The sequence below is a fragment of the Oryctolagus cuniculus genome, chromosome 7, assembly GCF_051225735.1.
Source record: "Oryctolagus cuniculus isolate XC-2025 breed Fujian yellow rabbit chromosome 7, ASM5122573v1, whole genome shotgun sequence".
Lineage (NCBI taxonomy): Eukaryota > Metazoa > Chordata > Mammalia > Lagomorpha > Leporidae > Oryctolagus > Oryctolagus cuniculus.
Genome location: NC_142873.1, coordinates 145715898 through 145741049, shown reverse-complemented (window position 1 = coordinate 145741049; position 25152 = coordinate 145715898). Strand labels below are relative to the sequence as shown.

The window sequence follows — 25152 nt, the reverse complement described above, 5'->3', positions numbered from 1 at the left end:
ACCCCCGGGCACACTGGGGCGCCATTCCCCCCTCCCTTCCTGGGAGCAGACTGGACACTCCAGACCCCTCCCCTGGCTATCTCTGGAGCCAGACCCCTTTGAAGCGCCTGCAGGGCTATTTTGAGAGCGGAGCGTCCCCCCTCCCCTCCTCTCTTCCTGTTTATGAAACCCTGATCCCTCCGGATCCCTTGGGCTCCCCTGGCCGGAGCTTAGGCAGGATGTGACTGTGGGCTTTGGGGAGCCCGGGCAGCCTCAGGTGTGGGGAAGAACGTCCCAGGGCTGCCAGCCCTCCCTCCCTGTACCTGGGGCTCCGTGTGGCTGGGTGCTATCCCTTCAGCCTGCCCAGGGGAGACCCCGCAGCGGGACGCCCAACCAAACGAGGGAGCAGTTGTGTTTAGAATGGCCCTGTTGTCACCGTGGCCCGTTTTGCTCACAGAAAAAGCCTTTGGAGGGAGAAGTTGTCATTTCACCCTCATTCTGCAAAGAGGGAAACTGAGGCCCGCACAGGGGAAGAGATTTGCTAGCGCGTGGCCGGTTCTTCAGCCCTACCGCGCACGCCCAGCTTCACGCCCTGGCCCACGCGGATCTCCCTCTCCCTGGCGTGTCTTTTGACTTGGCCGACACCTGTTTGTCCTTAGCAAGTTCAAGGATCAAGAGCCTGCCCCTCTCTGGGAGGCCTTGCAGACCTTGGCCCACCCTCCTCCACCCTGGCAGTGCCCACCTCTGGGCGGCCACAGCACCCTGACTGCAGCCGTGCCCGGGGACAGCTGTGCTTTGCTACTGTGAATTTCTTTAGAGTTGACTGAGAACAAGGCCGGACCTGCCTTAGCTTCTGCACCTCCTGGCCTGGGACAGGGCAGGGGCTCAGGACCTGTCACTGCTGGCCGCCCTTCAGGACGGAGGCTCGAGAAGCAAATGGCCTTTGCTGGCACTCTGAGCTCTCCTTTCTAGCCGTGTGCGTGGCTTGGGCGGGTCACTTTCTCTCTGAGCCTAGCCTTGTTACTCTGAAGGGGGGATCAGGCGCCTCCCCTTGGAGCTAAGGCACAGGATCCTAGCCTCAGTGCCAAGCCCAGGCCTGGCAGAATCCGCGTGAGCAGAAGCTGAAGGAGAGCGTGCCATGTGCTGTGAATGCTCAGCCAACAGGAGGCACGGCCACGTGGTCACCCCACGCCAGCCCTGGCCAAGTACCTGCAGCCGGCCGCCCTCTGCAAGGGAACCCGGAACCGCGGCCCCGTCCTCACCTGCCAAGGGGCATGCTGGGAGGCATACTTGGGAACCTGTGTCCCAGCAGAGGCGGCACCTGGGAGGCCCCGCAGATGCTGTCGGCTGGGGAAGGGCTGTGGGTGTCCTCTCTGGCCAGCAACCGGCAGGTGGGCTCGGCTGCAGCTGGCCCGAAGGCCCAGGCATCGGGCTGGGGGCTCTGGGCTTCTCTCCCAGCTGCCCCGCGGGAGGAAGTAAATAAGAGGAAGTATCTGGGGGCAGGGGTGGGGAGGTGAGAGGGCAGGGACCAAGGGATGTGGGCTGTCCTCCCCCTCCCGCCCCAGAGACCTCAGGCCCCACACCCTGAGGCTGTTTCTGCCTGTTGCCCCTTCGGCTGGCTCACAGACCTTCGTTCCCGCTTCTGAGGGCCTGAGGGTTCGGGGAATAAACTGTTCCGAGGTTTGGGGGCTCCCAGGGCTGCCCTGGCCTCTGAGCCTCCACGGAGGAAGCAGTGAGCCCTCCCTCCCCGCCCTGCAGGCCATCCCGGCCATCCCCTCAGAGGGTGTTAGCCGACTCCGCGGGCGCGAGGAAGGGGCAGGCGTGTACCGGTGGGGGTGTGGATTCCAACACGCGGGTGTCTGTGGACAGGGCTTCTATCATCGGCCTGCCCCTGTGCGGGTCGGTCCCGATGGGTGTACTAGAGGAGCGAGGCCACGTCGAAAGGGCTGTCCCGGCCCAGCTGTGGAAGGTCGCGATGTGGGAAGGAGCGCCAGAGCTGTGGCCGGGCCTGGCTGACTTCTGTCCCCGGCGTCTCTGGGGGCCAGGATGCCTCACCGCCTGGTGACTTCTGTGTAAACTGTGTCTCCCCTTCTTAGAGTCAGAGGGGTGTGTCCAGGGGTGCTCCCTGGACTGGCCAGCTTGGGGTCTGCAGCGTCCCCCCAGCCCCACCCCCGCATGGGAGCCTGACCCGACTTCTGTCCGTCCTCCCTGCCGAGAGGGAAGTGAGAAGGAGGGGGCCCGGGGACCCTGCCTTCTGGGTGAGGAAGGCTACGAAAAGCAGAAGTAAGCAGCACCAGGGCCTCTGGCCGCTGCCGGAGCCTCACCATGCAGACCCCGGCAGACTGCCCCGGGGCTCAGAGAGACTCGCTCCCCTCTCCCGGAAAGGTGAGCCAAGGTGGCTTGTCTCTAGCAGCGCCTGCCGCGCGACTGTGGGCGAGGAGTGGGTGTGCGGTGGCTGTGTCCCCTGGGGTTTCCGGGTGACTGCCTCTGTCCCCAGGGAGTGTTGTTGAGTCGGAGGCGGGCGGGTAAAGCGGAGGCGTGGATCTCAGGGTGGGGTGGCCAGGGAAGCCTCGAGGCCTTGACCCACCTCAGCCCCTCTCTGAGCCAGGGCTTCCGCTGTCCCATCAGGATGTCACGCTCAGGGGCAGCTTTTGGTGGGGCTGTTACACCCACTGTCCCCTCTGTCAGGGAGGACCTCCTAAAGAGAGGGCCAGGACCTGGGGTGGGCAGTCCCCACGGACCCCAGGGCCGAGGAGGGGGCGGGCTGGGCTGGACAGGAAGTGGCTCTGGCTGACTTACCTGCCCACCCTTTCCTGACCCCGGGTCAGGCAGTAACCAGGGGAGGGACCCGAGTTCAAGTTGGCTTTGCCGCTGGTTTGCTTTGAGCTTGAGGGAGTCACTCTCCTCTGGGCCTCAGTTTCTTGTTCCCAGAATGGAGAGCAGAGCTTTTGGGGTTTTTGGATCCGAGTCAAAGCCATCAGTCTCACTCAGGAGGACAGAGGCTCCCTCAGCCACTCCCTTGGTCCTGGGGCCCTCTCAGGCCCTATGGGAAGAACATTCTAGGGCGACAGAAGACCTCCGAGACGGACCTGCCCGAGTGCTGAGCTGTCCTCCTGAGTGCTGTGCCGGGGGCTTCAGGCTATGTCCCCTCCGTCTCTCTCCTCGCCCCCAGGTGCACCAGCAAGAAGCCACAGCTCTGCACTTAACCCTTTCCTGAGGATCCCTGCCCTGTTGCCTGCCCAAGTGTCTCTCACTGTGGGTGCCAGCCCCCCTCTGCCCTGGTGTCTGTCTGTCTGCCGGGCCCTCCCTGGCTCCCTAGCTGGCTGTCTCTCTCTGCTGCTCACTTTCTGTCCCCGCGAGGAGTGCTTGCCTGCTGCCGCTGGGTGCACGCCACATGCCGGGTGCTTGTCGGGCTCGTGTGCCCTTCTCTCTCTGGCTGTTGGGTTGGTATTCCCATCTGTCTGCCTGATGGATCCACATGGCTTCTGTTTCTACCTGTTGGGTTCCTGTCCCCATCTGCCTCTGCCTGTGGAGTTCTGATCCCATCCACCTCTGCATGTTGGGTCTTGGTCCACTTCTGCCTGTTGCTCCTGCCTCTGCCTGTCGGGTCCCCATCCCTGTCTGTCTCTGCCTGCTGCGGGTGTGTTCCCTCTTGTCTCTGCCTGTTGGGTACGTGTCCTTCTATGTCTCTGCCTGTTGGACGCCCATCTTTATCTGTCTCCACCTCTTGGGTGCCTGCCTCTGCCTGGCGTATGTCTCTTTTTATCTGCTGCTGCATGGCAGGCCCATGCCTCTGGTGGGCACCTATCTGCTCAGCAGACGGGTTGGCTCTGGGCTTTGCCTTTGCAGGCCCACAGGGGAGTATGGGGGCAGGGCCAGAGGGCAGCCCTCAGGCACCGGAGAGGCGGGAAGAGAGAAGAAGGGAAGGTGGTTGAGGGTGTAGGCCTGTAGCTGGGAAACCACAGGCCCCGAGTGATTGGCTGCCCTGGGCTGGGCCCAGCCCCCACGCCCTTACCCTGCACATCCGCCTGGGCCTGGCCACCTCTGTGGCAGCCCCAGACACTGCCTACTCCTGCCATGGTGCCGTGGCCCTGCTGGGCGGATGGAGCAGGATCCCAAGCCGCCCCGTCTGCGGCTCTGGGCCCTGCTCCCCTGGCTGCCCAGGAAGCAGCGGCCGAGGGTCGGCCAGACCTCGCTACCTGCTCCTGGCCCTGGCTCTGGCCCCCAGCAGGACTCGGTGAGTGTGCCCAGCATCTGGTCCCGGCCCAGCTGTCGTCCTTGAAAAAGGCAGCCAGGCTGGCCTAAGGTGGCTTCGGGATTTCCTGGCCCAGACCTGGCCCTGCCGGGTCACCAGACACTCTCCAGGCCTGCTTCCGGGGGAAGTAGAGAGGCCCCTTCTGGGCTCCAGGGTAATACCGGCACATTAGAGGGAGGGGAGAAGGGCCTAGAACAGCTATGCCGTGGCAAGGGGCTGCTGATAGCTTGGTGTGGTGGGGATTTGTGCAGGTGGGGTGCGGAGCTGCTGGCCTTAACTCCCTCATGCTGTAGACTGGGTTGATGGGGATGTCCCAGTAGCAGTCCCCTCATCCCATCCTGACTGGGAGCAAAGGCCCGTCTCTACCTCCTGGTTAGCAGAACAAAGCTTATTTCCTATTGTGGCCAAACCAAAACAGCAGGGGGAGGCTAGCCCCGGCAGGCAGGCCTGGGGCAGGTCTCTGGGCCTCAGCCAGAGCCTGGGGTTGGTTCAGCCTGGCCAGCCGCGTCATTTTGGGCTGACCAGGTCAGAGCAGCAGGAGCCTTAGGAGCAGTGCCTCACCGGGCCGGTACTTGCCCTGCCTTTGAGATGCTTTGGTATTGATGAGCCTGAAGGCTGGCACCGTCGGAGAGCTGTGTGTTCGGCCTGCCGAGGTCTGGGGGGAGTGGACGTGGATGGGGCCACCATGCCCACCGGCTCTGTGTCTCCTCCAGGATGAGGGCGTCCTCAAGGAGATCTCCATCACGCACCACGTCAAGGCTGGCTCCGAGAAGGCCGACCCGTCCCACTTCGAGCTCCTCAAGGTTTTGGGACAGGGATCCTTTGGCAAAGTGAGTTGTGAGCCCACAGCCGGGAGGGCAGCCTTGGTCATGTCAGAGGTGGGGCCCGAGCCACCCTGCGACCCCGAGGATGGAGGATAAGGGTGGGAGGTTACCTTGGTAGCCAGGGAGAGCAAAAGGTCATCCTGGAGCTCTGGGAAGCTCGGATCAACCTGGGGCCTGGAGGATGGGGACCCACAGGCCAAGGGCCCTCCCCAGCTTCTCCCCCTGTTCCTTCTCAGGTCTTCCTGGTGCGCAAGGTCACCCGGCCTGACAGTGGGCACCTGTATGCCATGAAGGTGCTGAAGAAGGCGACATTGAAAGGTGAGTGAGGGGCGGCCCTGGGCAGAACCCAGGCTGGGTCTCACGGTGGGTGGGGGAGCACCATCTTCAGGTGCACCTGCTGGGGAGGTGGAGAAACAGGTCCACTACCGGCTGCCTCTCCCCCGCCCCACCCCAGACAAGTGCCAGTGACTGTGGCTGACGGTAAGCGTCTGGAAGGAGGCAGTGAGCCGAGTACAGGGTGTTTGGGGGTGGGGAGGTCCTCAAGCATCACGCTGGATAGACAGAGGTGCACTGTCAGCCGAGTTGCTTCACTATGCTGCTGGAGTCTGAGGGAGCCCTGTCCGGCCTCCTAGCTCAGGGTGGGGAAGGGCGCGAGGGAGCCCAGCGGAGTGGCTGGGTAGATAAGAGAGGGCGATGGAGGCGAGGCCCAGAGGTGGGTGGCAGAGGCTCAGGAGGGAGCCCTGAGCCCTCTGGGGTCCCGGGGACTTGTGACAGTGGTCAGTAGTGGAACTTTGGATCGAACATTGGCTGTGTAGCCACTGACCAGGTGGGGTCAGAGCCAAGCAGTGGTTGGGGGTGCTGTGGGACGCACAGGCAGTATCACCCTTCAGAATGTTCTGGGCCTTTAAGGGCTCTCTGTGGGGCTGATGATGGTGGCTGTGGTGCCCCAAGGCCAGCCAGCTCGTGTGGGAGTCGTCTCCCAGGAGGGATGCTGAGCAGGGCTTTCGGGCTGAGTGGGAGGGGCCGGACACAGGTGCAGCTGCTACTGTGACGGGTGGGCATGGATGTCCAGGAGCTCGGGGTCAGGGTGCAGCAGGGGCCTTGTACACGTCTGTCTGCTAACCGGATAAAAATGAGACAGTTTGCAGAAGTGCTGATTCCCCGTCCCCAGATCTCCTAGAGGGCAGGTCCAGAGGTCAGGGGGACACCTAAGCCGTAGCCGTGCAAGCTGTGCCGTGAGGGATGAATTAGGAATGTTCCAGCCGAAAAGTGATGGAGGAAGGAGGAACTGGAGAGGGGTTTGGGACAAGGTGCGTTCAGGAAATGGTGACCAGAGTTAACGGCAGTGTGGTCCCTGCTGTACCCAGTGAGGGAAGTACAGAAATTAAAATCGACGGGGCCAGGATTTAGGATGCTGCCTGGGACACTTGGGACCCCCTCGGAATGCCCGAGTTCCAGTCCCGCTCTGCTTCTGATCCTGACTTCCTGCTGATGCACACCTGGGAGGCAGCAGGGGATGGCTCCGGTACTAGGGTCCCTGGCACCCATGAGTGAGACCTGGATAGAGTTCTTGGCTCAAGGTTTTGGCCAGTTCCAACCTTGGCTGTTGTGGTCATTTGGAGAGTGAACAAGCGGATGGATGATCAGTCTCTGTCTTTGTCTTTCTGCCTTTCAAATAGTTAAAGCATACATTTAAAAATTTTACGTTAAACTAGAAGATAAAACGTGTTCTGAGGGAGTGGGCGTGAGGCCTGGTGGATAGGAGGCCACACCCCCTGTAGCAGTTCTTGGTTCATTACTCAGCTCCTGCTAAGGCAGACCCCGCGAGGCAGCAGGTCATGGCTCAAATAGTGGGGTCCCTGCCACTCACATGGTAGATCTTAAGTGAGTTCTTCATCCCCTGGCCATTGTGGACACTGGGGAGTGAACCAGCAGATGAGAGTGCAGTCCCTCTCTCTCTCTGTCTCTCACTCTCTCACTCTCTCATGCTCTCTCTTTCTCTCTCTTAACTAATGCAAATGAACAAAAGCCAGTGCTTTGAAGAGGAAGTCCAGCACTCTTAGTCTGAAGTTAGCCTGAAGTGACATTAGTCCTGGTCAGAAGTAGCTGGAAGGCCCTCGTCCAGCTTGGGAGGCTAAGGGGGAGGTGAGACCTGACTGAGGGCAGGAAGACCAGCTGATGTCTGAATCAAGATATTTTTGGTAAAGGTTTATTTATTTGAAAGTTACAGAGAGAGGTAAAGACACACACACACACACACACACACACACACAGGTCTTCCGTCCACTAGTTCACTCCCCAAATGCCTGCAATGGCCAGAGCTGAGCCAATCTGAAGCCAGGAGCTAGGAGCTTCATCCAGGTCTCCCACATGGGTGCAAGGGCCCAAGGGTTTGGGCCATCTTCTGCTGCTTTCCCAGGCCATAGCAGAGAGCTGGATTGGAAGTGAAGCAGCCGGGACTTGAACCGGCTCCCATATGAGATGCCAGTGCTGCAGGCTGGGGCTTTAACCTGCTGCACCACAGTGCCGGCCCCAATATTTAAATATTTTTTTTTTTTTTTTTTAAATTTGAAAGGCAGAGTTACAGGGAGAGAAGGAGAGAGGGAGATCTTCTATCTGCTGGTTCACTTCCCAAATGGCCGCAACGGCCCAGGGCTGGGCCTGGCTGAAGCCAGAGCCAGGAGCTTCTTCTGGGTCCCCATGTGGGTGCAAGGACCCAAGGACTTGGGCCATCTCCATCTTCTGCTGCTTTCCCAGGTGCATTAGCAGGGAGCTGGATCAGAAGTGGAACAAATGGGACTTGAACCAGCGGCACTCAGGGATGCCAGTGTCACAGGCGGTGGCTTCACCCTCTACGCCACAGCGCCAGCCCTGCAACTTCTATTCTTTAAAAAAATAAGAAAGGGGCTGGCGCTGCGGCGTAGCGGGTGAAGCCTCCACCTATGATGCTGGCATCCCATTTGGGCACCAGTTCGAGTCCCGGCTACTCCACTTCTGATCCAACTCCCTGCTAATGGCCTGGGAAAGCAGTAAAGGTGGTTCAAGTGCCTGGGACCCTGCACCCACATGAGAGACTCCGAAGAAGCTCCTGGCTTCAGATGGGCCCGAGCTCTGGCCATTGCAGCCATTTGGGGAGCGAACCTGTGGGTAGAAGACCCCTCCCTCTCTCTCTTTCTCTCTGCCTCTGCTTTTCAAATAAATAAATAAATATTTTAAAAAATAATAAAATAAAAAAATATGTGGGGAAGCCCACCCAGACCTGTGGCTCAGAGTCTTGGGCCCAGGGAATCTGTCTCCCTAGTCAGCTTCCCGGGTGAGCATCCGCGCCAGCCGCTTCTAGAATCTGGGCTTTGTCTGCTAGAGGACAGGGGCTGGTCGAGGTGCCAGGGAAGATGTGGGGCTCTGACAGCGTGGTGCAGAGGGACACGGGTTGTTCAGCCTGGCCGGAGGCGTGCTGGAGCGCAGGGCTAGACAGATGGGCACTGCCGAGGGCTGGGGGCTGAGAGCAGGCCTGGAAGCCGGGACCAGACCCGGAACGGAGGAGGCAGTGTGAAGTCAGCGTCCCCAAAGCCTGGGGCACAGAGCCCCAGGAGCTCGGGTCTAGTGAGAGCCCTCGGGTGGCCCTGGGGAGTGAGTGGGTGTGCCGTGTGTCCGGCACCGGGTGACTGCCTCTCCTCTGGCCAGTGCGCGACCGCGTCCGGACCAAGATGGAGAGGGACATCCTGGCCGACGTGAACCACCCCTTTGTGGTGAAGCTGCACTATGGTGAGACTGCAGCCCTTCCCCGAACTCCCGCACCAGCCCGCGCTCACCCTGGCCGGTGGTCTACACTGTCCAAGCTCCCACCTGCAGGCTGAGGGGCAGGTCACACGGCCGGTGACTCTTGCCCCTCTCCCCAGCCTTCCAGACAGAGGGCAAGCTCTATCTCATTCTGGACTTCCTGCGCGGTGGGGACCTCTTCACACGGCTCTCAAAAGAGGTGAGCAGATAACCCACTGACGGACCACAAGGCCTCCCACTCCTGGGTCCCGTACGGCCTGGGTGTGGAGCCACCTAGGCCTCCCCAGGTGAACCTGATCCAGGCCTTGTCCGGCCTGGCAGCGCCTCCGAGAGTTCCTCCCCAGTGGATGGAGGAGGGCTAGGCCCTGGGTCTGATGTTCACCGACTGGGGGGAGCTCAGGGTGCCTCTCCCCTGTGTGTCTTTCTTCTTCCAGGCTGCCCTGGGCAGAGCTGGGAGCAGCCAGGAGAAGCCCAGATGTGGCCGGCGCCGCGGCTCACTAGGCTAATCCTCCGCCTAGCGGCGCCGGCACACGGGATTCTAGTCCCGGTTGGGGCGCCGGATTCTGTCCTGGTTGCCCCTCTTCCAGGCCAGCTCTCTGCTGTGGCCCGGGAGTGCAGTGGAGGATGGCCCAGGTGCTTGGGCCCTGCACCCCATGGGAGACCAGGAAAAGCACCTGGCTCCTGGCTCCTGCCATCGGATCAGCGTGGTGCGCCGGCCGCAGCGCGCCGGCCGCGGCGGCCATTGGAGGGTGAACCAACGGCAAAGGAAGACCTTTCTCTCTGTCTCTCTCTCTCTCTAACTGTCCACTCTGCCTGTCAAAAAAAAAAAAAAAAAAAGAAGCCCAGATGCACCGAGAAAGCGGGAGACTCGCACACTCTTGTCCCACCTGTTAGCCAAAAGATTTTGAACTGATATAAAAGGATTTTGAGCCAGATACGAAAAATACGGTCATTAACACAATTCCAACTTTAAAGAGAACCAAGCTTTAAAACAAGGGTGGGGGGGGGGGGTTGGTTTAAACCTTATTGCGGTGTTTGCATAGGTAAAACATTTACATGATTCAAAAGAAAAATATTTATGGGGAAGGCTTCCTCCTACCCCAGTGCCCTGTATCCCCTATCAGTAAACATTTTTATTGGTTTCTTGTTGAACCTTCCCATGTTTCTTCTGCAAACAAATCCCAGGTGTGTTCTGAATCGCCGCCGCTCTGGATACCATGCCCCCTGCCTCGCTGCGTTCCTTCCAGGCTGTGGGAAGCTCCTGTCCTAGTTCATAGCTGTGCACCAGTCCTTCTGCAGGGGCCAACAACACAGTTCCTCCCAGGCTTCGGCCCTGGGACCCCTGGGCTGTTTCCCGACAAAGACCACCACCCTGGGCAGCCATCATTTCATACTTCAAACCCCGTGATGATACGGAGGGCCGAGGAGGCTAGACCCTAGGGACAAGGAAGCTGCTGCCTGCCCAGGGCCCACTGAAGCCCCTCGCGCCTCTTGCAGGTCATGTTCACAGAGGAGGACGTGAAGTTTTACCTGGCCGAGCTGGCGTTGGGTCTGGACCACCTGCATAGCCTGGGCATCATTTACAGAGACCTCAAGCCTGAGAAGTGAGTGACCCCCCAGCCCCACCCTGGCCTCCCTCGGGGGTGCACAGACAAGGGCTGGGGCCTCTTCTAGAACAGGGTCACCTCCATGGGGGGGGGGGGTGGCTCTCCTGGGAAACGGCACCCATCTTGGGCTGGGCGTGGATGGGTGGGGTGGAGTGGGAGGGGCAGCCAGCTCGCCTCGGGGGCCGCCATTCCCAGGGCCGAGCACCTTCCGCGCAGGTGTGTTGCCCACCTTTTTACTAACCCAGCGGTGCCATCTGAGATGCTGCCGTGAAAGGTCATTCCTTAATACAGCCTCGACAGTTGCCTTGAATACCTGAACACCCTGCAGTAGTGACTCGGGAGCCAGGGGCAGGCGGGGAGGTGGAATGCGGTCTGGCTCCACAGTTAGGCGACCTGAGTTCAAATCCTGGCTGCACCTGCTCTAGCTCCCTGAGCCTTTGTCTCCCATTCATCCCGTGGGGCCATAGCAGTACCCACCTCACATGGATGCTTCAAGGATTAGCAAAAGAGGTAGGGGTGGGTGTTGGCACAGTGGTTTAGGCACCACTTGGGATACCCGTGTCCCATGTTGGAGTGCTTGGGTTTGAGCCCAGGCTCCACTCCTGATTCTAGCTTCCTGCTAATATGCACTCTAAGAGGCAGCAGATAATGGCTTAAGTGGTTGGGTCCCTGCCACCATGTGGGAGACCCAGGTGGAGCTCCTGGCTCCTGGCTTTGGTCTGGCCCAGCCCTGGCTGTTGCAGCCATTTGGGGAGTGAACCAGTGGTTGGAAGATCTTTCTCTGTCGCTTGGTCTCTAGGCCTCTGTCTTTCCTCTACCTCTGTCTGCATTCTAAAAAAAAAAAAAGGCCACACATCTGCATAGCACTCCAGGACCCCCGTCCCTCTTGACCCACCCCTCTAACCTGTCATCAGATAGACTGGAAAAAGCACCTCCTGTGGGCTGGGCCTGTGTCTCACGGCACCTCGGTCCCACTGACCACACAGTGGCCACAGCTGAGGCCTTGACCCCCGTCTCTGTTGTAGCATTCTTCTGGACGAGGAGGGCCACATCAAGCTCACTGGTGAGTGCAGGGCGCCTGCCCCGGGGTCCCAGCGGAGGGCAGAGCAGGCTCCCGGGAGCTCTGTGCTGTGTGCACGGTTCATTCTCCTGTGAGGCTGGGCCAGGTACCTGGAAGGGATCCAAGGCCCAGGCCCCAGGCCTGGAACCCGCATCCCCGCTGCCAGCCACCTAGCCTCTGGAATGCCGTGGGGGTGACGCCCTCTGGGTGTGCCACGGGTGGCTGCAGGGATGCCAGGCGTCCTGAAGGTGCGGCCTCTGTCCATGCTGTAGACTTTGGCCTGAGCAAGGAGGCCATCGACCACGAGAAGAAGGCCTACTCCTTCTGCGGGACAGTGGAGTACATGGCCCCCGAGGTCGTCAACCGCCAGGGCCACACCCACAGCGCCGACTGGTGGTCCTACGGGGTGTTGATGGTGAGCGCCCAGGCACTAGCCCAAGCTCGGCCCTCGGTCCCCCGTCTCTCCTCTCGTGGCTGTGCTGTGGTTTTCTTCCAGGCTAGACCCCCACCTGGGGCTCCCCGGCCCTGGGCCTCGCCCCAGTGCCGCTCCTGGTGGTCTGGGCTGGCAGAGGGTGGAGGGACCCACGCGGTTCTCGCTGTGGGTGGACTTGGGTGGCCAGCAGGAATCCTGGGAGTGCAGCAGAGTGGACGGGGCGGAGGAGGCGGGGTGTGGGAGACAGGATCAGAGCCTGAGCAGATTCCTACCCTCCGCAGTTCGAGATGCTGACAGGCTCCCTGCCCTTCCAGGGGAAGGACCGGAAGGACACCATGAACCTGATTCTCAAGTGAGCACCGGCCCTGCCCTGACAGCTCAGGGTCCCCCCCATCCCCAGGCCCTGGTTTGGGGGCTTAGAGTATGAGACCCTCCCATGGGCACAGTGTTGTGCTTGCCAGAACCCCCTTCGCATCCACCGGGATCCCCGACCGCTCTGGGGGCTGAGCTGGTGGCTGGCTTGTCTGGACTGAGCTGGGGGCTGGGCCTGGAGGGGGGCAGGGAGGGGAGCCGGGGCCTCTGGGGCGGGGCCCAGCGCTGATGAGAGCCGGGGGCTGTTTCAGGGCGAAGCTCGGCATGCCCCAGTTTCTGAGCACTGAAGCCCAGAGCCTCCTGCGAGCCCTGTTCAAACGGAATCCTGCCAACCGGCTGGGTAAGCGGCGGCGCTCAGGAGGGGCCGTGGTGGCGGGAGCTGGGGAGCTGGGCAGCGCCGCAGCCGGGGCCCCGGGGCCACATCTGGGCTGAAAAGGGCCGTTGTCCTTTGTGTGGGCAGACAATGCCGCCGGCCACCCTGCCTCTGGCTCAGTGTGTAGGGGGTGTTGGTGGACCTGTCTGGGGGGGGGGGGGGGTGGCAGGAACTGAGTCATCCCCACTCCCTCTGGGGACAAGGACAGAGGCCCCGCAGAGCTTCCCTGCCAGGGCTTCTGGCACAAGAGGAAGCGCAGGAGTTCAGGAGTCAGAGGCTCAGGTCCCAGCCAGCCCTGTGTCGGGTCCTCGCTGCCGGGCGCACAGCCTGTGTGAGTGAATGAATGCCGCTTAGGAAGCAAGGGGCCCAGGCAGCCGGCTTCAGCCCCCGGGCCCCCGGGCCCCCGGCTCCTCGTCTCCGAGGGAGGGGATGTCAGGCCCCTCCGCAGGGCCCACATGCTTCGGTGAGCTCCTGTTCCAAGCCTGGCACACAGTAGGTGTGCAGGTGCGCTCGCCTCCGTGGGCCCAGTCCAGGGTTCCGGGGATTGAGTGGAGCGAGGGCCTGTCTCCTGGTTGAAAAGACAGCAGGTAAAGAGGAACAGAGACGAGGCTTGAGCCAGGGGTGGTTGGGAGCCCTCTGTAGAGCTCGCCGCAAATCCAGCTTCTGTGCTTGCTGTGTGGCCCTGGACAAATTGCAAAGCCTCTCTGGGCCTTCCTTCTTCCATGAGAACATCGGAGCTTCATCATCAGAGGCTCCAGAAAGTAGAAACTGCTGAACAGGCCGCAGGCAGCCCGGGCCTGTGTGAGCGCTGGGAGGGAGCGGGGCCTGGTGGGCCTGCCCTCCCACGTGCCCCAGCAGCTGGTCCCTGGGCACTGTGAGGTGGCTCGGGGGGCGGGGTGGGTATCTGGGGGGTGGACTGTCCAGGCTGGACCTTTGGCTTGGGTTCTTTCAGGCTCTGGCCCCGATGGGGCAGAGGAAATCAAGCGGCACGTCTTCTATTCCACCATCGACTGGAACGTGAGTGTCCGAGCGTGCTGGCCATGGGCGTCCTGGGGTCCGTGGTGAGGGCGTCCTGGGGCCCCAGATGTAGGCGGAGCGGGTCACAGAGGCCCAGGGGCTGGGGCCGGCCTCCTGGGGGATGTTACCCGGCTGTCTGCTGGGCAGCGTGGCCTGCACGGGGCTCTGGGCCTGCATGGTGACCGAGTGTCCATCCATTCGCAGAAGCTGTATCGCCGTGAAATCAAGCCGCCCTTCAAACCGGCCGTGGCCCAGCCCGATGACACCTTCTACTTTGACACAGAATTCACATCCCGCACTCCCAAGGGTGTGTCCCTCGTCTGGTTGGTCTGTCTGAGGCTGGTACAGGAGGGTAGCACGGAGCCAGGGGCACCCTGGAGGGCCGTGGCAGGGGCAGGTGGGTGGGAGGCAGGGTGAGTGCCTGACTGTGGACCTGCCTCGCTCTGCCTGACTCTCCCGCTCCGGGGCTCTGCACGCCTCCTCGTGTCTGGGTGAGGAGTGGGGGGTGTGGGTGGTTACGGCCGCAGTGGAAAGGCAGGACCCCTGCCCCCGGCGTCTTCCAGCTGCCTGGGAAGACCGAAGGCACCCGGCTTACACTCACGTCAGGGGGAAGGAATCCGCCCTGCAGCACCGTGTGGCAGAGCGGCCTGGCGGAGCAGGGGTGCCGGTGCCCAGGGGTCAGGGCAAGTGTGGGAACCGGCTCTGGCTGCCGAGCCTCGGCGTACTCGTCCGTAGCCTGGGCATGGCCACAGACCCACTCATTCCCCGAGGCTGCTGCAGGAAGGAGGGAGCTTGGTAAAGCCTAACTTTTTGGCTAGAGTTGGGCAGTGAGCGGGGAGTGAGATGTCGGTGCTGGGAGGCCTCCAGGTGAGGTGTGTTTTATTAGCAGAGGGGGTGGTGGTCTCGACGCACCTTGCATTCCTCTGGGGACGGGCAGTCAGCACTTCTGCAAACTGTCTCGCTTTTATCCGGTTAGCAGACAGACGTGTACAAGGCTCCTGCTGTGCACCAGTCACGGGGGATTGACAGTGAGCAAGACAGAGCCTCATGGAGTTCAGGCTGCTGTGGGGAGTTAGACTCACAGGGACGGGGCCGGGGGAGCAGGGAGGCGAGACTCAGAGCAGAGCGTGTGTGAGCCGGGCCTTGAACGGTGCGCAGGGAGTGGATTATCTGGTGGGAGGGGCCACGTGGGCACTGGCTCGGGGGTCCCCTGAAGACTGGGAAGTCAGCCTGGCTGAGCCCTGGAGAGGGAGAGAGAGACTAGGATCCTAAGGAGCTCAGTTGTCAGACTCTTTCCCAGGGCGGAGGGCAGCGTTTGAAAGCAGGGCGGGGGCTCTGGCTGTTGTGGAAGGTGGGCCCTGGGGGCAGCCCCGAGGCCAGGAGGCCAAGGAGGAGGCTTCCGGGGAGGGATGGCCTGTCTCGGCCTGACCGGGAGGCTGGATGTGGGAGTCCTGTGTTCCTCATGTGGTGGGACTGGGCTGGTCTAAACGCATGTGCACACAGGTGAGCTAAGACCTGGGACGGACAGGCCCTGCCCGAGCTCCCACTGTGGCAACTACTGAGGCAGGCTGGGAGCCCCGTGGGTTCAGGGGCCCCTCCTCATTCACATCCTCCCCCGCCCCCACAGATTCCCCAGGCATCCCCCCTAGCGCCGGTGCTCATCAGCTGTTCCGTGGCTTCAGCTTCGTGGCCACCGGCCTGATGGAGGACGACAGCAAGTCCCGGGCCACGCAGGCACCACTGCACTCCGTGGTACAGGTGAGCGGGGCAGGCACTGCCGCCCGTCGTCCTCTCTGTCCAGAAACCACAGAGCAGCGAGCGCAGCCCCGGCCTGGCTCAAACCCCGACACCAGCGTGGAAGCCGTGGAGCCTCCCCGCCCTGGAGTCTCACTTTCCTTATTTGTAAAGCGGGACCATAATGCCTGCCTCACAAGGTGGCCCTGACAAGTGGGTGACAGTGTGGATCTGAATGCCCTGGCGTGGAGCCAGGGTCTGGGTGAATGCCACAGGGCGCCCAGGGGCACGGGGGTGGGGGAGCTGTTGGGTGCCTGGTAGGCATGGGTGGCCGGGCCCTTGTGTGTCCTCACACTGGTCCCTGTTTGGACACTCGGACTGCTCCTTGGGAAGCTGCGAGTTCAGAGGCACGAGTGCAGGGTGAGGGACTGTGGGTGAGAGTTTGGCCCCCGTGTCTCAGTCTGAACGGGCAGCGACAACCCTTCCTCTGTGGTGTCGCCGTGAGGATGACCTGAGTTAGCATGCGTGAAGCGGACACGGCTACAGAATTTATTATCCAGACGGGGCACCTTTGTCCAGGGCAAATGCTTTGTTTTTATATGTTTCAGGAGTTTAATTTTTATTTATTTGTTTTCATTTTATTTGAAAGGGACAGAGAGAGATCTCCCATGTACTGGTTCACTCCCCAGATGCCCACGGGGTGGGTCAGGCCAAAGCTAGGACCCCAGAACTCCACCTGGGGCTCCCATGTGGGCGGCAGGGGCCCAAGTACTTGAGCCGTCACTGCTGCTTCCCAGGGTGTACGTTAGCAGGAAGTTGGCCCAGAAGCAGAGGAGCCAAAACTCAAACCAGGCTCTGATATGGGATGCGGGTGTCCCAAGTGGCACCAAACACCCGCCCAGGACAGATGTTAAACCGGGCTGCATGTGACGATGCCACCACCAGCCAGGGCTGTCCCGGGCCGTGTGGCACCTGCTAGAAGTGCTCACGGCGCTCACTGCCTGGCCCACGGCGCCCACTGAACACCGTCTGGGCTGTCGCTGTTGTTCGTGTCTCAGACCCTCAGGCACCCATGAGCTGGGCTGGGGCACCCAGAAAGGGTAGACAGCAAGTGCAGAGCTGGGACCTCGCCCAGGCCCCTGCGACTCCTGCGTCCCTGTAGGCCTGCCCAGGCTTCTCAGAAACATCACCCGCTCGGTGAGTGCCTTGTGACTCCTGCCTGCCCCCTTCACTGCCCCCTGACTGCAGACTGTAGCCCAGACAGGCTACAGGTGTGCCCACTGCACAGAATAGAAAACTGAGGCCCAGGGGCTGCCAATGTGGCATAGTGGGTAAAGCTGCCGCCTGTGGTGCTGGCATCCCATATGAGTGCCAGTTTGAGTCTTCAGCTGCTCCACTTCCAATCCAGCTCCTTGCTAATGCACCTGAGAAAGTAGTGGAAGATGGTGCCAGTACTTGAGCCCCCCAACCCATGTGAGAGACCCAGATGAAGCTCTTGGCTCCTGCTTCGGATCAGCCCAGCTCAGGCTGTTGGGACCATTTGGGGAGTGAACCAGCAGATGGAAGCTCCTGTCCCCTGTCTCTCCCTCTTTCTCTGTAGCTCTGCCTTTCAAATAAATAAATCTTTAAAAAGAAAATTGAGGCCCAGAGAAGGGTAGGTTCTTGCCTAAGGGTTGCACAGCCAACACCACCCCAGGCCTTCTGACTCTCCCTGGGGGCTTTCTGCCATCTCTACTGAGACCTTGGGTGCTGGGGATGACCGCTGGCATGCTGGAGCCCAGGGTCAGCTCTCCTTCATCTCCCGCAGCAACTCCATGGGAAGAACCTTGTTTTCAGCGATGGCTACGTGGTGAAGGAGACAATCGGTGTGGGCTCCTACTCCGTGTGCAAGCGCTGTGTCCACAAGGCCACCAACACGGAGTACGCTGTCAAGGTGAGCCTGCGGCCGCGTCTTAAACAAGGCTGCTGCTGGGCTGGGGCTGAGGCCAATGCAGCTGGGACCCCGGGTGCCCAGGGCTGATGCCTGGGGCTCTATGGGTGTGCGGCTCAGACTCGGGGGCCTTGCAGAGTGGGATCCATGGGATCCATCCCCCTGGGACTCGCTCACCTGCACCCTCTTTCTTCAGGTCATTGACAAGAGTAAGCGGGACCCCTCAGAAGAGATTGAGATTCTTCTGCGGTACGGGCAGCACCCCAACATCATCACGCTGAAAGACGTGAGTGGGGTCCTCCAGCCCGGGTGGGTGCTGGAGCGCTGGACTCTCCAGAATTTTGTCTCGGGCCTTTGATTTCTGATTCTCCTCCCCATGCTCCTGGGGCGGGGGGCCTTGATCCCTTGGTCTGGCCCACGGATAAGAGTCCTGCTCATCAGGACCTGTGGCCGCATCCCCCTGCCCAGCGGGCACAGGTGCCCAGGCAGGCAGGGCGTAGAGCAGAAGGCATGCCTGAGGCCCGTGCCCTTCCTCCCCGATCTGGGGACCTGGTGTCCGAGGGGGCCAGGCCTGCACTGGGGCAGCGGCGCCTGACCGTAAGGTCCTCGCAGGTGTATGACGACGGCAAACACGTGTACCTGGTGACGGAGCTGATGCGGGGCGGGGAGCTGCTGGACAAGATCCTGCGGCAGAAGTTCTTCTCGGAGCGGGAGGCCAGCTGTGTCCTGCACACCATCAGCAAGACCGTGGAGTACCTGCACTCGCAGGGGGTGAGTCCGCACCAGGGGTGCCCAGGTCACCCCATCAGCAGAGGACGTGACCCACGGGCAGGCGCCGAGGTAGCCATCTCCACTCCAGCCTGACGAGGGAGACTAGGACAGGTGAGAGGGAGGGGGGAGACCATCATTTATCCAGTCTCTGCTGTGTGCCAGGCACCACGCCAGGGTTTATTATTACTATTTTTTTTTTAAAAAGATTTAGTTCATTTATTTGAAAGGCAGAATGACACAGAGAGGGAGAGAGAGAAACAGAGAGAAGAGTAAGCTTCCATCTAGTTCACTCCCCAAATGGCTGCAGCAGCTGGGGCTGGGCCAGGCCAAAGCCAGGAGCCTGGAATTTCATCTGGGTCTCCCAGTGAGTGTCAGGGGCCCAAGCACGTGGGCCATCCTCCACTGCTTTCCCAGGCGCATTAGCAGGGAGCTGGGTTGGAAGTGGAGCAGCCGGGACTTGAGACGGTGCCCATATGGGATGCCAGCATCGCAGGCAGCCCCTTTATCTGCTAACCCACAGCTCTGGCCCCTGGCCTTGGCTTCTTAACTTAGACTTGGACATGAGACCAGCGAAGCCACCTCAGCTCCTGGAGCGGATTCATTCTCTGCAAACGTCTGGTGACAGGAGCTTCCGCCCCCAGGGTGGCCGTGGAAGGAAACCAGGGGCTTGGCTGGGAAAGCCCCACGGTCCCTGTGGGCATCTGCGGGAAATGGGACCAGACCAGGCAGGGACCACGCCATAAAGAAGGGGCTAGTGAACCCTGCATTCTCCCCAGCTGAGCGGGAGTTGTGGAGGTTCTCACCAGCCCCGCTGCTGCTCTCCCTTCCTCCCCGCCTCCTTTCTTTCTTCCTTTTCCCCTCCCTTTCTTATTGAAGTATTTTTCTCAGCCTTTGAGTACAATGAAGACCATTTCCCCCGAGATGAGCCAACTCTTGGCGGTCGGCCGCATTCCTCTGCCCCCGCCCTCTGTCTGTCTGTGTGTGTGTCTGTATTTTTGTGGGTGCACATGAGAGGAAGCTGTAGACATCGCTACCTGACCCATAAACATCTCTACCTGGAGTAGCTGAGAGCGCTCCCGGCCCCGGCCTCTCCTCGCCTTACGTGTGTTTATAACCAAAGACGTGAGCCTTTTCCTTCAGACAGAAGGCATGGCCGTGACTTGTCTTCACGTGGTGCCCAGGCCTCGGCCATGCGTCCTCTGCTGTCCCTCCAGAAAGTCTTCTTGTGATCTGTTCATTGGGATCACAGTGATGCAAGGTTCATGCATTGCATTCATCTCTTAGCCAGCTTGTCTCTCTCTCTCTCTCTCTCTCTCTCTCTCTCTCTCTCCCCCCTTCTCTCTTAAAGATATTATTTATTTATTTGAAAGGCAGAGCAACAGAGAAAGAGAGAGGCAGAGATCACCTCCACTGGTTCACTCCGCAAATGGCCACACTGGCCAGGGCTGGACCAGGCTGAAGCCAGGAAACAGGAGCTGCATCTGCATCTCAGTCTCCCACATGGGTGCAGGGGCCCAAGTACTTGGACCTTTTCTTGCTGCCTTCCCAGGCACATTAGCAGGGAGCTGAATCGGAAGTGGAGCAGCTGGGGCTTGAACCGGTGCCCGTATGGGGTGCTGGTGTCACAGGCAGCAGCTTAACCTGCTGCTCCACAACACTGGCCGCTTAAGTCTCTCTTTCTCTCTCTCTTTTTTTTTTTTTTTTTTTTTTTTTTTTTTTTTTGACAGGCAGAGTGGACAGTGAGAGAGAGAGACAGAGAGAAAGGTCTTCCTTTGCCGTTGGGTCACCCTCCAATGGCTGCCGCGGCTGGCAAGCTGCAGCCAGCACACCGCGCTGATCCGAAGGCAGGAGCCAGGTGCTTCTCCTGGTCTCCCATGGGGTGCAGGGCCCAAGTACTCGGGCCATCCTCCACTGCACTCCCTGGCCACAGCAGAGAGCTGGCCTGGAAGAGGGGCAACCGGGACAGAATCCGGCGCCCTGACCGGGACTAGAACCGGTGTGCGGGCGCCGCAGGCGGAGGATTAGCCTAGTGAGCCGCGGCGCCGGCCTTAAGTCTCTTTTAATTGAAGCCGATGTTAAGTGCACACTCTGGTGAGTTCCGTGAACTCTCTGGGCCCATGTTACTGCCATAGAAAGACTTTGCTTTGCCAGGCTGCCAACTTCCCGGAGAGACCAGCTGACCTCGGGGATGGCCCGCGTTCTGGAATGGGCAGCTCGCTGCCTGCGCCATCGCGTACATCGTTCCTCCATTGGCTCTGTTTCCTGTAATCTGAAATTGTTCTGCAGTTGAAGTCTGGATTAGATTCAGTTTCGTCTTTGGAGGGAAGGTGGGAATAGGGTTCAGAGGCCGAGGCTCCCCACCCCGGGCAGCGGCCTCTCCGTGGAGCAGTGTATCTGACACACGTGTGGGCAGTGGCCCCTCTGTGATGCAGTGTATCTGACACACGCGTGGGCAGTGACCCCCTCTGTGATGCAGTGTATCTGACACACGCGTGGGCAGTGGCCCCTCTGTGATGTAGTGTATCTGACACACGTGGGGGCAGTGGCCCCTCTGTGATGTAGTGTATCTGACACACGCGTGGGCAGTGGCCCCTCTGTGATGTAGTGTATCTGACACACGCATGGGCAGTGGCCCCTCTGTGATGCAGTGTATCTGACACACGCGTGGGCAGTGGCCCCTCTGTGATGTAGTGTATCTGACACACGCGTGGGCAGTGGCCCCTCTGTGATGTAGTGTATCTGACACACGCGTGGGCAGTGGCCCCTCTGTGATGTAGTGTATCTGACACACGTGGGGGCAGTGACACCACCTTGCACTGTATCAGTCATGTTGATCCTTTCATGATCTCTGCCCAGATCCGTTATTTCACTAGAGTTTGTGAGAAAAAACTTTATACCTCGTAACCAGAGCTCCAGTTTGTGTACCACATGTGCTTCTGCTGCCCCCCCTTTTTTTTAGGATTTATTTTACTGGGGCTGGCACTGTGGCAGAGGGTAAAACTGCTGTTTGCGGCGCCGACATCCCATATGGGCACCAGTTCAAGATGCAGCTGCTCCACTTCCGACCCAGCTCCCTGTTAACCTGCCTGGGAAAGCAGGTGACCCAAGTGGTTTCTCTCTCTCTCTCTCTCTCTCTTTCTCTCTGTCTCTTCATCTCTCTGTGTAATGCTTTCAAATAAGTAATTTATTTAAAAGGCAGAATTAGAGAGAGAGAGAGAGAGAGAGAGAGAGAGAAATCTTCTATTTGCTAGTTCACTCCCCAAATGGTTGCAACGGCCTGGGCTGGGCCAGACTGAAGCCAGGAGCCAGGAGCGTCTTCCCTGCTACATGGGTACAGGGGCGCAAACACTTGGGCCATCTTCCGCTGCTTTCCCAGGCCGTTAGCAGGGAGCTGGATTGGAAGTTGAGCAGCCGGGACTCGAACCGGTGCCCACATGGAATGCCGGCACTGCAGGTGGCGGCTCCACCCACAACGCCAGCCCCAACATGTGCTTCTAATGGTCACGTTTGAAGAGGCTGTGGTTTTTGAAATGAACACAAGCAGCCTTGTGTTTAGACATGTCAGGGCAGACAGTAACTGTGTTTCCTTACCCCAAGAACGTTTAGAAGCCAGCTGAGCCAGTGAGTTACCCATGGGTCATTTGAAGCTCGGAGCAAAAACCTTCCAGGGTGGGGAGCCTCCAGGTAGTGAGCCCTTCCCGCCAGAGGCATGTGGGCTGCGAGTGCTGGCCACCACTGGGTACCATCTGAAGCCAACTTCTGATAGACGAGTCTCACCCGTTTCTGAATTCTGTGTCAACATTCTCTGTTGTATCCAGGCTTCTGCATCAGTGTTGTCCTTGGAATCCATTCCTGCTGCGGTGTGGCTGCACGCACGCCTCCTCTTCACTGAGTAGATTTCTACCATGTGCACACAGTGTGACTGTCCGTTCCACCATTAATAGATACTGGGTTGTTCCCAACGTTTTACTATTACAAATCGCACTACTGTCACATTCCGGTACTTCTGTCTTGGTGGCAATGTGTAAGTGTTAATATTGGTTGCACACCTAGCAGTGGAATCGCTGGGCTGCCGCGTGTGCATATGTTCATCTGTAGTAGATTTTGCCAGTTTTTTCCAAAGTGCTCTCCTACCAGAAGCTGCGGAAGTGCTAGGGCTTGTGCGCACTGCGTGTGTTCCATCTTTGTAAACGTCACCATTTTGGAAGGTGTGGGGAAGTTTCTTCTTGTGGGTTTTCAGTTTTGTTTTGTTTCTGAGAGGCAGGGAAAGCGAGCTCCCGTCTGCTGGTTCACATCCTAAATGCCTACAACAACCAGCATAGGGCCACGCCAGAGCCGGAAGTCAGGAGCTCCACCCCAGACTCCCACTCGGGTGGCAGGAACCCAGGCGCTCGGGCCATCACCACTGCCTCTAGGGTCTGCACTAGCAGGAAGCTGGGGTCAGGACCTGGAGCCAGGAACTGAGCCCCGGCACTCACGCTCCGACAGGGGACACCGGACACCCACCGGCGTCTGCTCCCTCCTCGTGTTCTCAATTTGCATTTCCCTGCTGACTAACGTTTATTGCCCTTTGGACAGCCTCTTTTTTGAAATGCCTGTCCAAATCTTTCGTCCATTGTTCCTTTTTAAAATTGGATCGTCTGCGCTTTTCATCTTTGCAGGAGCTGTTTGTTTACGATGTGGAGTCTTTTGAGCTGCCCGCCTGCCTCTTGGTTGTTTCTGTGAGGTCTGCATCCTGCCAGGAAGAGCCGTGTGGTGCAGCCTCTGTGGCACGGACTCTGCAGAGGCGGCCCCAGGCTCGGGCGTCCCTCTTTAACCACTTGATTCACACAGGACAGCCTCACCTCGTGTGGCCCGGTCACCGGGGCCTAAACGCACACCCTCTGCTGCTGCTGCTGGCAGCTGTCCCTACTGTGCGTTTGCACTCACTTAGTTGGTCCAACAAAGCCATGAGGAAGGTACCATTCTCTCCATTGCATAGGCGAGGGAATCGGGGCTCTGGACGCCTCAGTAAGTGACCCAGGGTCTCCAAGGTCTGTGCTCTTCACCCGGGCTCCTGCTTTTCCTTTTCCGTCTGACCCTCTTGCTGTAAGTGCTCCTCTGTGAGCAGTCACTGTGTCTGAACATCCAGCCCCACAGTGGCCTCGGGCCGTTTCCCGAGTCCTGTGCTAAACACTCCTGCAACCTGGGAACTGAGCCCCGTGTCACAGCCGAGAAGGCTGAGGCTGGAGGGGTGAGTGACACGGCCGAGACCACACAGCTGTGATGACTACGCCGGGACACCTGCCCGGCCGCCCCATAGCACAGCTGCTTGACTGCGTTTGACCCGCAGGACGCGGGGTGGTGTTTGTTTCTGTTTGCTGGTTTCGGGGTCGGCGATTTGACTGTTTTAGAAACCCTGGTGCCCAGGCACAGCTGTGCCTCTGGACTGCTCTGCAGGGTTCTTGCCCGGCCTGGCTCTGCACCCTACGCCCAGCCTGTGACTCTCAGCACAGGGGCCGTGAGGATGTCCTCCGCCCATGCCACACACACACCGACGGTCAGGCGTCAGTCACCTGTGGGGACTTTTACTTAATTAATTTATTTGAGAGGTAGAATTACAGGCAGAGAGAGGTCTTCCATCCGCTGGTTCACTCCCCAGATGGCTGCAATGGCCTGAGCTGAGCCAGGAGCCAGGAGCCAGGAGCTTCCTTCGGGTCTCCCAGGCGGGTGCATGATGAGTTTAGTGCAGGGCGTGTCGAGTTCGTAGTTCAGGAACATCCAGTGATATATGAGCTTGAACTTGGGAAAATTCTGGGCTCAGGTTAGCATTCCAGGCGTTGTACTCGCAGCTACAGGATTGATTCTGAATGGAACCACACAGAGAGGAAGGGGCAGCAAAGTGAAAAGTGGGGTGGCCCAGCCCCTCGGGATACAGATGAGCAGATGGGGACCCGAAAAATAAGTCATCTGCTTATGGCCTCAGGGGTATCATTGATACTTATTGAACACCTACTATGTTCAATACAGGAAGCATTGTGAGTACTGGGATACAGTTGTGAACCCAACACTCCAGGGAGCTTACGTTCCAGTGAGAGGGTTCAGAGGATAAGTGAGATGTAAAATCAGACGGTGCTGGGTGCATAGATTAAAACCAAGCCAGGTAAGGAGACTAAGGAGTACTGAGCGGTGGTTGGTGTTGTATTTGGGGTGCAGGGATGGCCTCACTGATCAGGTGACATTTGTGCCAAGACCTGAGAGAGGATGGCTGAGGACAGTCTTCCGAAAGAGGGAAACCCTGTAAAAGTTCCAGGGGCAGGTGCACGCTTGGCAGTTGAAGGAAGAGTGAAAAGGCTGATGTGGCGGATCAGGTCGAGCAGGGAGAGGGGTCCTGGGAGAGCAGAGAGCAGCAGAGAGATGTGGGTGGGGGTTCAGGGGGGAGCTGGGGGTCCCTAGGAAGGGAAGCCTTGGCGTGTTCCCTGTGCGATGGCAGCTCTGACTTGTGTTGCACAGGGTCCTTGTTAACCCTCACGGGAGGAAGTGCAAGCGGGAGCAGCCGGGCCAGTTCAGGAGGTGCAGGAGAGGGCTGAGACGGCTGGGCTCTGGATAGCTATTTTTTTTTTTTTTTTTTTTTTGACAGGCAGAGTGGACAGTGAGAGAGAGAGAGAGAGAGAGAGAGAAAAAGGTCTTCCTTTTGCCGTTGGTTCACTCTCCAATGGCCGCCGCAGCCAGCGCGCTGCGGCCGGCGCACCGCGCTGATCCGATGGCAGGAGCCAGGAGCCAGGTGCTTTTCCTGGTCTCCCATGGGGTGCAGGGCCCAAGCACCTGGGCCATCCTCCACTGCACTCCCGGGCCACAGCAGAGAGCTGGCCTGGAAGAGGGGCAACCGGGACAGAATCCGGCGCCCTGACCGGGACTAGAACCCGGTGTGCCGGCGCCGCTAGGCAGAGGATTAGCCTAGTGAGCCGCGGCGCCGGCCTGGATAGCTATATTTTTAAACTGCTATTTGTTTGAGAGGCAGGTAAAGAGACAGGCCAC

At 59.7% G+C, this 25152-nt stretch overlaps 1 protein-coding gene across 5 annotated transcripts in view; it reads left to right on the top strand.

Moving 5' to 3' along the window:
* RPS6KA1 (ribosomal protein S6 kinase A1) overlaps positions 1–25152 on the top strand; it is a 38492-nt gene that overhangs the window by 9127 nt on the left and 4213 nt on the right. Inside the window, exons 1-16 of one of the 5 annotated variants that reach the window (XM_051856822.3) lie at positions 2172–2364; positions 4948–5064; positions 5295–5376; positions 8743–8823; positions 8958–9037; positions 10336–10442; positions 11471–11508; positions 11778–11920; positions 12220–12290; positions 12562–12650; positions 13636–13700; positions 13905–14007; positions 15328–15458; positions 17242–17367; positions 17561–17650; positions 17977–18135. In XM_051856822.3, coding sequence (XP_051712782.1) covers positions 2305–2364; positions 4948–5064; positions 5295–5376; positions 8743–8823; positions 8958–9037; positions 10336–10442; positions 11471–11508; positions 11778–11920; positions 12220–12290; positions 12562–12650; positions 13636–13700; positions 13905–14007; positions 15328–15458; positions 17242–17367; positions 17561–17650; positions 17977–18135 — 1542 coding nt within the window. In that variant the 5' untranslated portion in view covers positions 2172–2304. Of the gene's footprint in view, positions 1–2171; positions 2365–4002; positions 4217–4947; positions 5065–5294; positions 5377–8742; positions 8824–8957; positions 9038–10335; positions 10443–11470; positions 11509–11777; positions 11921–12219; positions 12291–12561; positions 12651–13635; positions 13701–13904; positions 14008–15327; positions 15459–17241; positions 17368–17560; positions 17651–17976; positions 18136–25152 lie in introns of those variants that run through there. The other 4 variants (XM_051856820.3, XM_051856817.3, XM_051856819.3 and 1 more) reach the window with 4 other exon arrangements.